Genomic DNA, 16,603 nt, shown 5'->3' with positions numbered 1-16,603 from the left:
GGGGGAGGAGAGAGTAAAATCTGTTATTGCTGCCCTGCCAAGTCCAACAGCTTTGAGATATAGGTCCAGGAGGAAATTACCTTTGTAAATCAAATTAGTGCTTAATCTTGATGTAAAATTAGAGTTCTAGATGCAGATGCTTAGGGCAAAGAGCTAGCTCATTTTATGCTTTGTGGTATTGGTTAGCACATTTATTATGTGCATATGGCCATATGTATGTATGCATTAGAGATCACACTACAGATATGTAAGTATGAAAGACATGTAGATCAGTAGATTTACTTCATTGGTCAGTATTTATACCCTAGACCTGGGTTCAGAAACTTCTTTTACCTACCCAATGTTGAATCAGTAACCCACTTTAGATAGTAAAATTAAAAATAAAAAGAAAGAGAGAAGTTCATGGATATTTTAGTAACTCGGCCTAAGTAATTTAGGTTCTGGTTGGACTTGGGTTGAGCACCTTAGGTTGGTTCTAAATTCGGGTCAAACTACAAGGCAGTTAATTAGTTCTTGGCTTGGGCTTGTGTTGGCACTCCACTTGACCCAACCTGCCCAGGTGGCTCCTTACCTCGTCTCTTTCCTAGAACTAGGACTTTGGTCTGTGTATTCAAAGTTCATCCTCTGGAATTTTGCTTTTTTGTATTGATTATCTAACTTCCAGAAAAGGGCCTCATGCCAAACATAGGTTCTATGAGTAGATAGAGCATCCAAGAGGACCTGCTGTATTAGGTAATGATCTCTGGAATATGATGTGTTGATCATTCCATCTTAATTATGTTTGGACAGTTACTGTAAATTTACCGGATTTGATCCAATTTGGTCTTAAAATTCTATGGCCATATGAGGTGAGAGAAAAACTGAATATTTGATGATTCCTATTGTGAGATGTGACTTTCAGAGGGTGGTTGTTGGTTTCTATTTGGTGATATGGTTTTTTATTTTTATTTTTTCTTTTCAGTTCTACACCTCTACAGTTTAAAATTTTCAAATATCATGACTGTATCTTATATTAGGTGGTGTAACATCTGGCCTCACTTAAAGAGTTGTTTTTGTACTTGAAATAGGTGAATGCAGAAAAAGTGGCTGTATCTGGTAAGAAGAGGACACAGAAACTCTATAGGAGGCATTCAGGAAGGCCTGGTGGTATGAAGGTGGAGACATTTGATCAACTCCAACAAAGGATTCCAGAAAGAATAATTGAACATGCTGTCCGCGGGATGCTCCCTAAAGGGCGGGTAAGTTATTTAATCACTTGTTATATTAGAGAATTTTTCATTTTTTGTACAGAAAGGTAGGATGGCAAAACAAAAGACAATAATACATTCACAGCAAATTGGTTGACCTTAAATTAATCCCAACACTCATAATTCTTTGTTAAAGTTACAATGTTAATTGACCCTGAAAGTTGTCAAATTTCTTTCCTTTCTAACCTGTTCATCTGGATTGGGATGTGCAGTTGGGTAGGGCTCTCTTCAATCATCTCAAGGTGTACAAGGGTCCAGACCACCCACATGAGGCTCAAAAGCCCAGTGAGCTGCCCATAAGGGACAAGAGGATACAAATGCAGAAGTAGATGTGGTACTTACTCGTGCTGGTTACTTTGCAAGTATTGGCTGGTCTTCCATACTTCAAATTCTAATATTTCTGCGCAGAGAGTTTCTAGGGCGGCAGTTGAAAGCACTTCATATCTGTTGTTGTATGATGGAATAATATGTTCAGAACTGCAAATTCTTTTACTTGCAACATCCATCAGAAGGAAACATATGTTTGTTTACTTGACACTTGAATTAGTGGTTGGAGTAATGAAAGATCTCCTTTTTTCAAATTCTTTAATCATATGAAGAGGTAGTATGAAGCACTTCAAAGTATTGGTGTCTTTCTGCGTTTTCTTGTTTTAGTGTAACTATTTTGCATGGGCTACATAGGGCAGTTCCAGAGTCAAAACTAATCTTCTAGTCTCAATTGAAGTGATTTTAAATTGGCTTTGATCCAATTGGTAATGAGTTGATCCATTTGGTGCTCCTAGAATGATTGATCAGACTTTTAGCCAGAAGAATAATAAGATCATAAAGGCCTAATTGGGTTCAACTGGGTATGAAATTGCAATACTGGAACGATCCATTCACTCGGTATACCAAGTCATGATATGTCCCTTACGTTGAAAAAAATTGGCTGCTACCTGGGTTGCTGCAACCCTCTACTGGCAGCCAAAGAAATGAAATAATTCACCTCCCCCTAGGGTTCACAAATACCCTCCTAGGTTATAGTATTTTTCAAAATTCCCTTTTAGATTTTATTTCTTTGGCTGCCACAGGGGTTGCAGCAGCTAAATTTCGTCCCCTTACACCAGAGCCATTGGTTTGAAAAATTCATTTCGTTCGCTGTTTTGGTCAATTCAAAACTATGGAAATTTCACTGAAATTGTATAATTTTTTTTACGAAATTTTGATGAAACAATTCCTTTTTTGGACCAAAATGAGCGAAGAAACAGTGCTGATTATGGGTTTTGCCTCCTATTATCATTTTGAACATTTCAAAATTAACAAAATTAGTGAAATTTCAGCGAGTTTTTGAACCATAGCCAAAACCAGATTGCCTTAAATCAGTTTCCGATTTTCACTAAAAAAGAGATCTTAAACCACAGAAAACAAGTAACCATGGAGGTTTGCTGGTTTTTGTTCCCCACAACCTCAAACAATGTGGTCCAATTTTTAAATGAATGTGATTCATTGGCTTTCAGGCATTCTGATAGTTGTCCATTACTTCTTGTCTAGTTCTATAGAAAGCATATGATGTTAGACTGTAGAACTTTTTAAGTCACAATTGTTAAAAAACAAAAATTGTGGGGTGAGAGAGGCTCGAACTCTCGACCTCAGGATCACTCTTTAGCTATGAGACCTACGCGCTAGCCAACTGCGCCACCACCCCTTTGTTGGGAAGATGTCCAACTAATATTTTACTATGTTATATAATTAAGATCAATTGGGAACCATTTTGGTGTTCTCTTATGCTAAAGCATGGGTTTAGGGTACGGTGCATTAACTTGTCTGGCTCGTAGGAGTTATATTGATTGCTTTTGATCATCTGGTCCTCTCTTCTGCTATTGTGGGTGAGGCCTTAGCCTTTTAGTTTGCGATGAGCATGGTTTAAAGTATCTCCGATATCGATATGATATCCTCCGATACGTATCTTAAATTTAGCTGATCGATACGATACATGAAATTTTTAAAATCTTTTCGTATCAATATATATACTACGATACATACCGATATGCATCAATACACCATTGATACATATCGATACGATACGTATGCACCAATACGACTCTATGAAAAATATAAAATCGAGGTGAAATATACGTTTCGGTATGTATCGATATGTATCGGTATGTATCAATCGGTACGTATCGGTGAGTATCGGTATGTACTGATACAGTGCGTTACAGTCATATAATGGCCAAGATGGGTAATTTTTTAGAAAACACAATTTTTTGAGGGGTTTTTGTTCCAAAGTTGTTGCTAGCCATATTTCTCTCAAACTAAAGTAGAAATCAATGTTGGAAACAAGGATTTTACATTTATGGGACAACTACAAACCTTGAATTCTTAGTGCGATACCCTCAATTTAGTGTTTATACATAATACACATTATCAATAGCTTTTTTTTACAAATTCTTTATGCAAAAGTGTTTAAAAAAATGTTTCCTATCCATTTATGTGTGTATCTTTAACGTATCTTAGCGTATCTCTGATACGATACGATACACTCTGATATGTATCTTAATTTTGGCCAACCGATACGGCGACCGATACCGATACTTTAATCCTTGGCGATGAGGAATGCCCTACGAGCTGCTTTTTTTTTTCACTCTGGTTGCGTCTCTTTGATCCGTTACTTTCAGGCACCGGCCTTGTGCTGCCTATGGAGATCTCTGCAGTTGTCGAGGATATTATGCATCTACAACAAAAATTTTGTTTTTTTAAAGTTTCTATCATATATATATATATATATATGTGTGTGTGTGTGTGTGTGGAAACAGAACCTTAAAACGATGCAAAAAATGAATGAAAATCACAAACAACAATCATACCACGAACACAAGGATTTGTATGATTTGAAAAGATTGCCTACGTCCATAATGAGATTTGATCTTTTTCACTATTAATGAAGAATATGGTTACAACCGCTCGCCCTCACACTTCTCTCAAATTGCTTACAATAAAAGTACACTCGCTACAAGTATATAGAGTACATTATACAAAAAGTACACACATATTCTTTTTAATTTTTTTTTTCCATGAGATTGTCACCCTTGTAACCTGCATGGAATTACTAGGTCGTCGCAGCCTCGCTAGTAACGTTGATAATAGGAAGGGTGTGCATAATCCTTCGGGCCTCGAGGCCTTCGACACTTTGAAATGAGTATTTTTGCAAATGATGAAATATAAGACATTGTACGATTGTACCCAAGATGCTTTAATTTATTTTGTTTCAAAAATGGGTGGCTGATTACCCTCATGTAAGGATATGAATTTGAAACTGAAACCGAAACCGTCTACTAAAATCGAACCAAGCTGTTTACATCGAAACCACAAAACGTTTAGTAAATGGTTCGGTTCTGGTTTCAAGTTTAAGACCGATTAGTTAAATAAGTCGGGTTGGTTTTAACCGTTTAATCCAATGATTACAAACCAAATTGACATTGTGAAAATCGAACCGTTTAAACCGTCAAAACCGATCCGATTAACTAGTATAATGATTAAATATTTTGTTGTTTTAACAAAATATAAAGATTTAATTTAGGGAAGAGTTAAAGGCCATAGAGGCTGTCCAATAGTCTATTCAATAATTTACTCATATTATGTAGTTATGTCGTTAAATCCTTGCTTGTTCAATGCCTCATTTTATTTGATATAAGATTGAACCGTTTATCAACAAAAGCGAATTTAAGTAAGCATAAGAATAAACTAGCAAACTGATTACTAACCGTTTAAAAATCGTATGGAATAAATGATGATCAAAACCATGAAACTAATACCATTTAAAAACTGTGGAATCGAAACCATTTATTAAACAGTTATTGTTTCAAAAAGTACAACCGTTTAGTAAATAATGCGATTTTAATTTCAGCAAAATAAATGTGAATCGAACTTCACCGTACCTTATACACAAAAACCGAAATAATTAACACCCTTAGGGCCTCACGTGGTGATGTGGGCATTTGTGTCTTCTTATTCCCTGAGGAGTTGTTCGTTGATCATATGATTTTATTTGACTATAAACAACCTTGACATGTAACCAATGCAGAAACTTAGAAAGAAAAGTTTGAAATTGCCACATCAAAGCCAAATGGGCTAAACCAATTCAAGTCTTTTAGCCATATCTTAATCATAGTTTCAAAATGAAATCGCGTTTATGGGGGTGCGACTTTGGCAAAATTGGAAGTTGGAACTCGAAAGTCGAAAGATTTGACCGTGCTATCTTTGAAGACTAACGAAGCGCAGACATTTTTTCGGTTCTTTCTCTCTCTCTCTCTCTCTCTCTCACAGCCCGAGAGTCGCAGGCCTCAATGGATTACAAGCCTTTGGAGTCTGGAAGAAGAGAAGAGAGAGTATAGGAAGCAGTGAAGTCTGTACTCTACTTTCCACACCCACGGTGAGCCTAACGCCAAATGCTGTCTTCCGTTCAAAACCCTCGTCTCTTCCTCCTCCAATGTCGATTCCATCTCCATTTCCCGCCAAAACACCGGCAGTTCCACAGGTCCGCAGTTGTTCGCGCGTCGCAGATGGTCACCGAGCCTCAACCCCAGGCTTTTACTTACCCACCCTCTTCTGAGATCCTCTCAATCCGTAAATCCCTCCTATCTCGCCAGAGAAGAGCTGTCGAAATCGCCCAAGACTACTTGAATCGGTTGCGACAGAACGAGCCACAAATTCGAAGCTTTCTCCATGTTTCTGAGGATGTAATGAGGGAAGCGGAAGCAATTGATCGGAAAATTGAGCGGAATGAGGAATTGGGTCCGTTGGCAGGTGTATTGGTGGGAGTTAAAGATAATATGTGTACTGTTGATATGCCATCGACGGGTGGTTCCCGGATTCTAGAGGGTTATCGACCAGCTTTTGATGCCACGGCGGTTAAGAAGTTGAGGGATTCAGGGGCGATTATTGTTGGGAAGACCAATTTGGATGAATTTGGGATGGGAAGCACTACTGAAAGTTCTGGTTTTCAGGTTTGGAATTTATTTTATTTTTTAGAATTTTTTATTCAATTATGGCTTCTGCCTAATTTACTGTTACTGAAGCTGTTTAAAGCAAACCCACTCGGCCACTCGAGCAAGAACTTAAATTTTCTCTGTCACCTTATTGTAGTTCTTTCAATTCGACATTGTTATGTTGTTTGGAGTAGTTCCCCATCGGTTCAAACTCGAGGCTTTATTGTGATTGGATTCACATTTCAGTATCTTTCAACCTAGCGGACTGGTGATTGGAATGGGTTACTTTTTCAGGTGACTGCGAACCCTTGGGATACATCGAGGGTACCTGGAGGATCATCAGGTGGCTCCGCTGCAGCTGTTTCTGCAAGGCAATGTGTAGCTTCTCTGGGAAGCGATACTGGTGGAAGTGTAAGGCAACCAGCATCTTTCTGCGGTGTTGTTGGACTGAAGCCAACCTATGGCCGTGTTTCAAGATTTGGGCTTATGGCATATGCATCGTCTTTGGATGTCATTGGGTGCTTTGGTTCATCTGTTGCTGACACCGGGATTTTTCTCAAAGCAATTTCTGGTCATGATAGATTTGATGCCACTAGTAGTAAGCGTGTACGGTTTCTTATAATGTTATCCATGGTTTTTGTTTCAGAGAGATTTCAAAGCCAATCGCGTTCAATTATGTTTGTGCCAATATTTTTCCCAGCAGAAACAACACCCTTAATGATGTTACTTCATATAGAAGCACTAGGCTACAATTTTTTTCTTTTGAAACTCAAGCAGGGCAGGGATGGTCTTGTATTGCCCATATGAAGAAAAAATCCATGTGGATCTATCACATGTGAATTCCACAAGAGGATTCAGAATGGGTCAAGGAAAGCTCAACTGGCCCAAGAAACAAACAAGAAAAAGACTACTTAGCCATCTGGTTTTGTTATAATCTATGCATCACGTATTATTCCTTTATGGGGGACCTATTGATCTGAAAATTCTGAACATAAAAGTTGGGTGTGGTCGTTTGTACATTCCATGCCAATTAGTGCTTAGGCCCTAATTTCAATACATTTCTTTGTTTCAGGAGGTTCCTGACTTTTGTTCTCAGTTCATTTCCATGGAACCTATAGAATCTAAACCATTAAAGGGACTGAGGGTGGGAGTGATCAGTGAAACTCTCGGTGATGGTGTTGACATGGGAGTAATATCCTTGATTCAAGCTGCTGCTTCACATTTGGAGGAGTTAGGATCCACAGTGACAGAGGTTTTGTTTTCGTCTAGCAGTACTTTCTTACCCTTGCTTGCAAAAACTGTCCTGGCTTTTGTGAAAAGGGATTAGCCCTAACATAATTTTCTCATGTGGCTTTCTTTAATAACTTTTCAGGTGTCATTGCCTTCCTTTTCTCTTGGATTACCAGCCTACTATATTCTAGCTTCTTCTGAAGCATCTTCCAATTTATCACGTTATGATGGTGTAAGGTGATTGCTTGTAGATTTTTTCTAGTCGCTGGTGGGCTTTGGACCTCTATAACTAAAATTTTTTGCTACCTGTAATGCCAGATATGGAAAACAGATTGCTGCTGAAGAACTTTCCTCACTTTATGGGGATTCTCGAGCAAATGGGTTTGGTCCTGAGGTATACACGTTCTTAGTTATTCTTTCTGAAGCTGAAATATATTATCATTAAATGCCATGGTGTTACCGCTGGCTTCTGTTACAATGTTACTTGAATGGAAACTCATACTAGTTAGTGGCTTTGTAACCAAGATATGATTTATGTAAGTTTATGCATATTTTTATGCAGGTTAAAATGAGGATTTTAATGGGAACATATGGTCTTTCAGCTGGTTATTATGATGCATACTACAAGCGTGCTCAGCAGGTACGTCATTTATTGTGCTAAATATTTATTTATAGGATGATCTATTTATTTTTATTTGATGCGGATGGATAGCAGATTTCATGCCACCATATTGCGTCCTTTCGGGCCGATGCTGTGAATCTTTCAATATTGTGCTGATGTAAATGATACCATATTACAATTCTTTTTTTTCTTTTCTTTTATTTTCTGTAGTATCTCCGGTATATGATTAAATGGTTTTGTGATGGTGATATTTTTCAAAGCAATTACTTCTTGCTGCAACATTTCTATAGTCCATGATCATGGAAATCTGTAGAACTACTTACAAGTTGTGGATTCAAATCTATTTGAAGTTCCCCTTTTCTGCCTTTCCATAAGCCTAAGGTGTTTTTAGAAGCCTTATTTCGTTTTGTTACAGTTATTTCTCGTCCTATTAAAGGAGAAATTTATGATTGTAATAGCGTTTTAGGTGAGGACCTTGGTTCAGAAAAGCTTCAAGGAAGCCCTGGATGCAAATGATATCCTTATTTCGCCTGCAGCACCATCCGCTGCCTATATGATAGGTGGGATGCTTAAATCTTATGCTTTTCTTTGACATTTTTTTTTTTTTATATTATTGGTGGCCTCAGAGTTTCTTGTGAATTTCACAGGTGAAAAGAAAAATGATCCATTAGCAATGTATGCGGGTGACATCATGACTGTAAGTCTCTCTGGTGGTCTACCATTCTTTTGATTGTCTTAAAATTGACTTCATTAACCAAACCTAAACTTTTTTAGGAATTGTTTTTAAATGTGGAAAACTGTGGACAATGTTCAAGAATATAAGATGAGGGATTAGTCACCTTTCTTTGGTTCTGGTATCCTTTCTAGCAGTCACTTGTGTTGTCTGTAACCAGGTATTCTGTCACAAACGACTTTGACCTTGTCTCTGTTTTCCTTGATTCCCAGTCCAAGTGAATCATGGCCAGCTGTCCTAGTCTTGTTATTTTCCCTTGTCTCCTTTTCCTTGAGATCCAAGAATCCTAGTTTGCAAAATTGTTTTGGTCAAATTTACGCACCAGGATCATACAAAAACAATGAACTTTTGAAGATCAAAATAGACTCCTCTCCCTAGCTCTCAATGCCATGAGTTCTGCATAACTCTAGAAAGGGTCTACTAATTCCTTGATTCCCAAGCTTTCCAACAAAGCCAACAAATAGGTGCTGGAATTATCATTGTAAAGAGTGTCTCTGCTTGGTTTAGCCACTGCATTTTCTACTAGCAACTGACAAAAAAGAACGAATCTCTGTAGGGAAGGAAAATTTCAAGTAACTGATCAACTTACCGTCTTGCAAACACTTGAATTAGTATTCAGTGGTGCTTGTTGAGGTAGGTGATTGAAGCTTAAGGTCCAGGCCTGAAAAGCAGCCCAGGGAAAGCAAAACCTTACTAAGATGACCTGCCAACTTCATAGTGAATGGTCTCTTTGAGAAACATACATAGATTCAATACATGATCTAGGAGTGCACTCCCCAAGTTTCTTATCCCCAAGTTATCCTTGCTATTCAAATGAATACAGACACTTCCAGTAGATACTCCAGGCTCTGACAGACGAGACTCCTAATCATCAAAGCTCTTATGATGAAGTGCTGCTAGACCAACTAACCACCAACTAGCTACTATTTATATCTGTAGAAACGGTGATCTAGAAGACCACCAAACACCCACAACTTATGATGCAGTAGTGCTTCTGTGGACCGGCATGAACCCGATTGAAAGCGCAGATAAAGAAACAGGTCGTCCAATTCTGGTTTTGGTGCATTATGATATTTAGGGGTTTATTTATTTAGGGAATAGGCTGGGCACGCTGTTGGGTGCCCAGCCTGTGTCACTCCCTCTCCCATCCCCTTTGAAAATGACCCCCATACCCCTTGCATCCCAGCCCCCCCCCCCCCAATTGGTTGAGCCGCTAGCTCTAGGAAAGCTAGCGGCTTGCCTTTTATCTCCCATTTATTATTTCAAGTTTTCTTGTAATCGTTATTTTATTTTATATTATATTGAGAAAAGAGAATATGTAGAAGGTTGGTTTCCTTGTTTTAGTGTTAGTTTTCTAATTGAGTTCTGCTTTATAGAAACTAATAAGGAGTTTTACCATTATATATACATGCCATTGTAGCCATCAATCGTATAATGGAATGAATATTGAGTTTTCATTTTGAGTTTGTTGTGTGGCCTAGGCAGCTACTTGGCTGTTGTTCCCTCATTTCTTTCATTGGTACGATCCCTTTCTTTTTTCCTTCTCTCCCTTCCCTTGAGGCATCTTTCCTGCTCCTATTTTTCCCAATCGATTCTCTCTTTCTCTCTCTATCTCTCTCTCTCACGCGTGCGCACGCACACACACATACACACACTGATGTAGATAAGTCACTTAATGGGCTTATTTAATTGCAAATAAGCCTTGGGTTAGGTTATGTATGTGTTGGGCCTTTGATCCCATGGGTTTTCTTTGTAATGGACCACTTTAATGGGCCTAAAATATGGGTAGAAAATAAGAAAATGGGATTTAATTCATTAGCTTAGTTAAAGTCCTGTTATGAGTCTATTTCCTTTGTTATTTTAGTTTCTTAGTCAGTTTAGGTTTCCCTATTAGTGAATGACTAGTTAATTAGTCATACTCCATGTTGGAGCTTTAGTCCTAGTCCTATTTGGAGTCCAACTCCTTTTAGGCATTGTCTAGTCCTACTTGAAGACTTGTTCCTAATTATGTTATGATTCCTATTCAGTCCTCTATATATAGAGGAGCATATGTACTTTCAATGGACAGATTTGAAGAATGATGAATTGAGTTAATGTTTGAGAGCCTTATTGCTGTGTGTGACTCCCCTTCCCCCTTTCTTTATATGATTTATCCCTCCCTGGTTGGATTTGTGTAATATCTTATTGTGTGATCCCTTCCTTCCCTTCTATTCTAGTTCTTCCCTTCTTCCTTAAGGCTACCCCGTCAATTGGTATTAAAGCCGAAGGATCCCTTGCTCTATTGCAATGCAACTCCCTTCACCTCCTATCAATTTGGTATTAATTTGACCGATGGATCTAGACCTTTTATTGGATATCTGTCAACAAATGCAAGATGTCTGTCAACAAATACAATTGATGCAAGAGAAGCTCGATGAGGCTCAACGACATTGCACGGATATCAAAATTGTAACACTCTACCTTCAACTATGTGATCTCAGTCGTTGAACAACAGGTAGACGAACCAGAAGATGAATCACCAGTGGTAGAAGATGAGATGACACCGTTGGAAGTTGAAGATCTACTTGGGGAAAATTTTAAATCGGTTGATCTCTTCAATGAACCGATCGATTTTATTTTTTCGAGTCACTACTTCACCTATGAACTTCACATCGTGGATTTCATACAGGCAAAGATGGATATTGATCAATTGGTGTTGATTCTCCCGTTCTACAATGTCGTGGACGAGTTTTTCTCAACATCGGAAAAATTGATGTAGATAAGTCATTTAATGGGCTTATTTTATTGCAAATAAGTCTTGGGTTGGGTTATGTATGTGTTGGGCCTTTGATCCCATGGGTTTTCTTTGTAATGGACCACTTTAATGGGCCTAAAATATGGGTAGAAAATAAGAAAACGGGATTTAATTCATTAGCTTAGTTAGAGTCCTATTATGAGTCTATTTCCTTTGTTATTTCAGTTTTCTAGTCAGTTTAGGTTTCCCTATTAGTGAATGACTACTTAATTAGTCCTACTCTATGTTGGGGTTATAGTCCTACTCCATGTTGGAGTTCTAGTCCTAGTCCTATTTGGAGTCCAACTCCTATTAGGTATTGTCTAGTCCTACTTGAAGACTAGCTCCTAGTTATGTTATGATTCCTATTTAGCCCTCTATATATAGAGGAGCATATGTACTTTCAATGGACAGATTTGAAGAATGATGAATTGAGTTAATGTTTGAGAGCCTTAGGGCTGTGTGTGACTCCCCCCCTTTCTTTATGCGATTTCTCCCTCCCTGGTTGGATTTGTGCAATATCTGATTGTGTGATCCCTTCCTTCCCCTTCTATTCTAGTTCTTCCTTTATTCCCTAAGAGACACACACACACACACACACACACACACACACACACACACACACACACACACACACAGATAACTAAATCTGTGTACAGGTTATCTTTCATTGTTAACTTTTTGGACCTTGATTACCATAGCACAGATAACTAAATCTCACAATGAAAGGCATCCTTCAATTTCATTGTTAACTTTTTGGACCTTTCCCTGTGAGTTGTGACTGATTGCTATCTGAATGACTTGACGAGCTGCTGCTGGACTTGATCACCCTATGCCATCTTTGTTATGTGTCCAATCCATGCATTGTTCACAAGATCTTGCACCTGTTGAAAGGGTTATCGTTGTTGAAACGGTTATCTTTGTACAGGTTTCAACTGTTATCTTTATTATTAATGTCATTCTTGAAACAGGTCAATGTGAACTTAGCAGGGTTGCCTGCATTGGTTCTGCCATGTGGATTTGTTGAAGGGGGATCTGCTGGTCTTCCTGTTGGTCTTCAAATGATTGGTGGAGCATTTGATGAGGTATTGAACTGCTTCTCCTTTTAATTCACATTTGGTATTGGCCCTTTACGTAACTTGTTGAATCTGGTGTTTTTAATACTCAACTATGACGACAAGTTCAGGCTGATGAAATTGGTTAAAAGTAAAACCAGTTAGCTCGAAAAGGATTATTATGAGAGAAGGAATTAATTGCAAATGGGAGATGGATGCTAAAAGAAGCTGTTGATGACCTCTGGCATGCGCTCCCCTTTTTGGCACAACTGGTTTGTTTTGAATCCGTAGATGGATGCTAAAAGAAGCTGTAGTTGATCTCAAGCATGTGCTCCCTTTTTTGGCACAACTGGTTGGCTTGGATGATTACTGTTCCAAGTATTCATCTTTCAAAACATTTTCTCTCCTTTTGGGGCAGGGGTTTGGTAGTTAAAGTTAACTGTCATTAACCTAAGGTTCTAAATCTTGGGTCTAGGTCAAAACCTACGAAATTTTGTGGAAACCAGGAACTATTTCCTGGTTTGGTGGAAACCATGGTTTCAACCCTCATATAGTGTGTGTGTGTGTGTGTGTGTTTTTGTCTGATTTTATATACAGCCTGAGATTTCGAACTATGCCTTCACCTAATATTTAAGCTCTCAATTTGATCAGTTTTGCTCCTATCCACTGCCTTGTCTTTGATTACTCACTAATTGGGAGATTCTGCTAGGATGTTATTAAAAACTGTGTGGACTGAGATCATTTCACTTTTGCTTTTCATACAAAATTTTTTTTTTTTGGGGGGGGGGTGGTGTTGTTGGTGGGTAGGTTGCTGGGACCCTGGCACTTGTTTTTTCATGGATTTTGCTTGCATAAGGGAATGACTTAATATGGAATTGTCTTGATATACGCCCAAACATGTTTGTACAGAATAAAAGTGAGGATGTTTTAGGTTCTCATCAATTTAATTCATTTCTATTTATGTCACTATAATGGCTTGGTTCCATTTATGGTGAAGAGCCTATGCACTTGAATATATGTAAACCAAAATGAAATGGTTGTATTCCACATGCTTTGTGAATGCCAAGTTAATATTCTCCTCTATTTCAGCTTGAGTTTTGAGTTTTGGTGGTTCATTTGTTCACCATGTAAGCAGCTGGTTTCATCCGTCAATTTGAGCTTACCATGTCTTAACCCCACCTTCTCCTTTCTTCCTGTGGATTTCATGATGCCTGGTGATTGACTTGAGAGCTGTGGGAATGTTGCCTGATTCACAGGTCAACTACAAGTCCAACATATATGGCAAAGCCTTTGGCAGTCTTGCCACTTTATGAATGGAAATTTATATAATGAACAGAAAAACTAGATCAATGTTGCTGAGTTATCTTTATTCTTATTGCAGGGGAGATTGCTCGAAGTTGGACATATCTTTGAGCAGACTCTTCAGGGTTGCAGATTTGTCCCTCCATTAGTTGCAGACGGCTAGCCATCCATGGAACTTCATTTGTATGTGAAGAAAATTGAGACCAATTTCAAGGTGAGGGGAAATTGCTCACTTCAGCTATATCTATGAGCCAGACTCTTAATGGTTGTAGATTTGTGGCAGGTAGCTTTGAATGCAGACTATATTGAGCTTCAATCCTGTGTGTGGTGGATGCCAAAGCAAGTATTTTGAGGTTTTGGAGATGGGTCCCTTCAGACTTCAGTGATTGGAAATTTTGGAAACTGCATCATGACATATTTGATAGTGGTTGTCAGCAGGCTAGACCTGCCATTTTGAATTGATCTTGCTTCTCTTTCTCTCCCTTGATGGCAGTTTTCAGTTTTTGCGCATTAAGCCACAGGTCAGCTATGGTGGCTGGTTCTTGTTAGAGTCCATTGCTGGGGTTTTATTTATTTATTTGTTTTTTTCTCAAGAAACATTGGTGGCTTTTTTGTTGAACAGGAATATAGATTTAACTTTGAATTTCCACTCATTTGTAGATGGATTAAAACTTTGGTGGTGTGCTTCTATTTGAGATAAAATTGTTACTTACTGGATGAGCTTTCATGTTTCCACTCATCGAGTGAGATGTGTTACCTCCTCCTCGTTTCACAAGCAGTGAAGTGCTCAAAATTTTGGTTTTGTTTTGGACCGAGGACAAAATCTAAATTAGTCAGTTCCTAGAGAAATTAATGAGAATACATAACTTACTGCTCAAGTGCCTTGGCACCTGCAATCAGAGACTCAATAATTAGGTTTTGCTGTAGTACTTGATCACATGTGGTCCTGATGGACTAATGTCCTCCCCTTATCTATGTATAAATGAAGCCACATTACTTTTCTACTTCAATAACCAGTATTACTCTGGGACTAGTCCATTTTGAAGCATCAACTTCTGCATTCAAGTGCCATGGAATTTTAAATTGGGTGGTTAATCGATGTAATAATGGAAGGTGGTGTTTCTGAAAGCCACAAATATAAATCTGAGCTATCTATTTTTATGATTTTTTTATTTATTTATTTAAACTATCAGTTCCCACTCAAAATTGGGAGGATGCATATAATAATCTATAGAATACTGGTACACATGCATAGTCATAGACGGGATGTATGTCAATATAAAAGCGGGTATTTAATTGAATTAGAATATAAAATTTAAGGTGTGGTTAATCTAAACCATGTTCTCTCTATCTAACAGTAAAAATAGGTATATCGTTTGTCCACGTGTCAGAATAGATGCTTTGTGAAGTTTCAAAATATAATTATTCTTTGTAACAATAATAATTCATCAAGTTTAAATTATAATGACTTAATTTGACCCAAATGCAATGTGAAGGGAACTGCAAGTATAGTTGATTGGAACCCCTAAGGGATGTTGAGTGATCTCAGAAGACTAGGGTTTGAGTCTCCTATCCCTCATTTCCTCCCACTCCCGCCATACTCCCTCTCAGAATATCTATACCCAAGGGGTAGTCTTATAGTAGGAGGATGAAAGAAAAAAAAATGCCTCGTACATTGTCAATGTCACGATGCAAATATTTCATGGGAAAGATTCCAATGACGCTAATGTCGGGAGAAATCTGCACATCATATCAATAATTGTTCTTAAAAATATCCATACAATCATAAGGGCCACTTATTTAAGATAGAAAAAAAATGCGAAACAAAAATTACACTCTAGCATCATGAGAAAGTTTTTTCCATACTTCAATTATCCACAAAGATATTCATTTTTATTGAAAATAATTACCTTTTGATTGCATATCGAGGTGGGTAGCAGCTTGAGTGGTTGGTGATATATTCACTGTATTGTTTTATACAAATCCATTGTATGTACTCTTTTCAACATGCCCTCTATATAATTGCCACTATGCGACACTTAGGTGAGCAATCGTGCATTATATTCTACCAAAGAAAAAACAACGCAATCCTCCATTATATATGGTGGTTATCATATTTAACACGTTGTCTATTTTTAAGGAAGGAGGTTAGGTATTTCGTTAGCTTTTTGTAATGAGAGGAGAAGAAGAAGAAGAGCAAAGGGTCCAAGGATTGAATTGATCGTATTGATGAGTCGTTCACCCTCTCAACCGTCAACAACTTTTACAAGCTGCCTCATGTTTCTTAGAGGTTAGGAATTTGAGGCTTCTTGCCAGAATACAAGGCCTGACTATCATGACTATCAGTATCAGCAAAGGGCTAGGGGCCTCTGATGCTAGTCATGATCAATAGAAGAAACTGCTTTCTCAGAGGCCTTCACCTCTGCTAAAAGCTAGCTCTGTTACTTACCCCATCTACGCTCTAGTGACTCCGTACATCCTTCCTCTTTCTCCCACCCTTGTTCTTGTCACGGTTTGTACTCCTGGTTTTCTACAATGGGGTAGCTTGCTTCCGTGGGTAGTGGGTGAGTGAAAGATGCTCTTCTTCTTCACTCCACAAGGATCAAGATCAAATAAACATTCGTTCTCTTTTTGTCGAACGAATATATATTTATAAGTTCTCAGTGACTGAGCA

General features: G+C 38.2%; 2 protein-coding genes and 1 non-coding gene across 4 annotated transcripts in view; 2 read left to right on the top strand and 1 right to left on the bottom strand.

Moving 5' to 3' along the window:
- Nucleotides 1–1,828, top strand: part of LOC122069679 (50S ribosomal protein L13, chloroplastic) — a 6,855-nt gene extending 5,027 nt beyond the window's left edge. The window contains exons 3-4 of the mRNA XM_042633744.1: nucleotides 1,068–1,238; nucleotides 1,460–1,828. Coding sequence (XP_042489678.1) covers nucleotides 1,068–1,238; nucleotides 1,460–1,576 — 288 coding nt within the window. The 3' untranslated portion in view covers nucleotides 1,577–1,828. The remainder of the gene's footprint in view (nucleotides 1–1,067; nucleotides 1,239–1,459) is intronic.
- A 1,018-nt stretch (nucleotides 1,829–2,846) lies between these two features.
- TRNAM-CAU lies at nucleotides 2,847–2,931 on the bottom strand. Its single transcript is given in 2 exon segments — nucleotides 2,847–2,882; nucleotides 2,894–2,931. It is a non-coding gene; the product is annotated as a tRNA-Met (tRNA).
- Nucleotides 2,932–5,484: 2,553 nt separating this feature from the next.
- LOC122069709 (glutamyl-tRNA(Gln) amidotransferase subunit A, chloroplastic/mitochondrial) lies at nucleotides 5,485–14,646 on the top strand. Of its 2 annotated transcripts, XR_006137515.1 has the most exons (11): nucleotides 5,486–6,232; nucleotides 6,509–6,820; nucleotides 7,287–7,466; nucleotides 7,587–7,681; nucleotides 7,763–7,838; nucleotides 8,007–8,084; nucleotides 8,533–8,626; nucleotides 8,714–8,763; nucleotides 12,544–12,657; nucleotides 14,009–14,143; nucleotides 14,213–14,646. XR_006137515.1 is itself a non-coding variant. In XM_042633779.1 (10 exons), exons 1-10 carry the CDS (start codon nucleotides 5,675–5,677, stop codon nucleotides 14,090–14,092), a joined length of 1,641 nt encoding a protein of 546 aa, XP_042489713.1. In that variant the 5' UTR covers nucleotides 5,485–5,674; the 3' UTR covers nucleotides 14,093–14,646. The 2 variants fall into 2 exon arrangements, 1 of the variants encoding a protein (XP_042489713.1); XM_042633779.1 differs by having other exon boundaries at nucleotides 5,485–6,232; nucleotides 14,009–14,646.
- The last annotated feature ends 1,957 nt before the right edge of the window (nucleotides 14,647–16,603 follow it).

This window comes from Macadamia integrifolia, unplaced genomic scaffold, assembly GCF_013358625.1.
Source record: "Macadamia integrifolia cultivar HAES 741 unplaced genomic scaffold, SCU_Mint_v3 scaffold69, whole genome shotgun sequence".
Taxonomy (NCBI): Eukaryota; Viridiplantae; Streptophyta; class Magnoliopsida; order Proteales; family Proteaceae; genus Macadamia; species Macadamia integrifolia.
The sequence above is the reverse complement of the archived record's forward strand: the minus strand, read 5'-3'. Positions and strand labels throughout refer to the sequence as shown.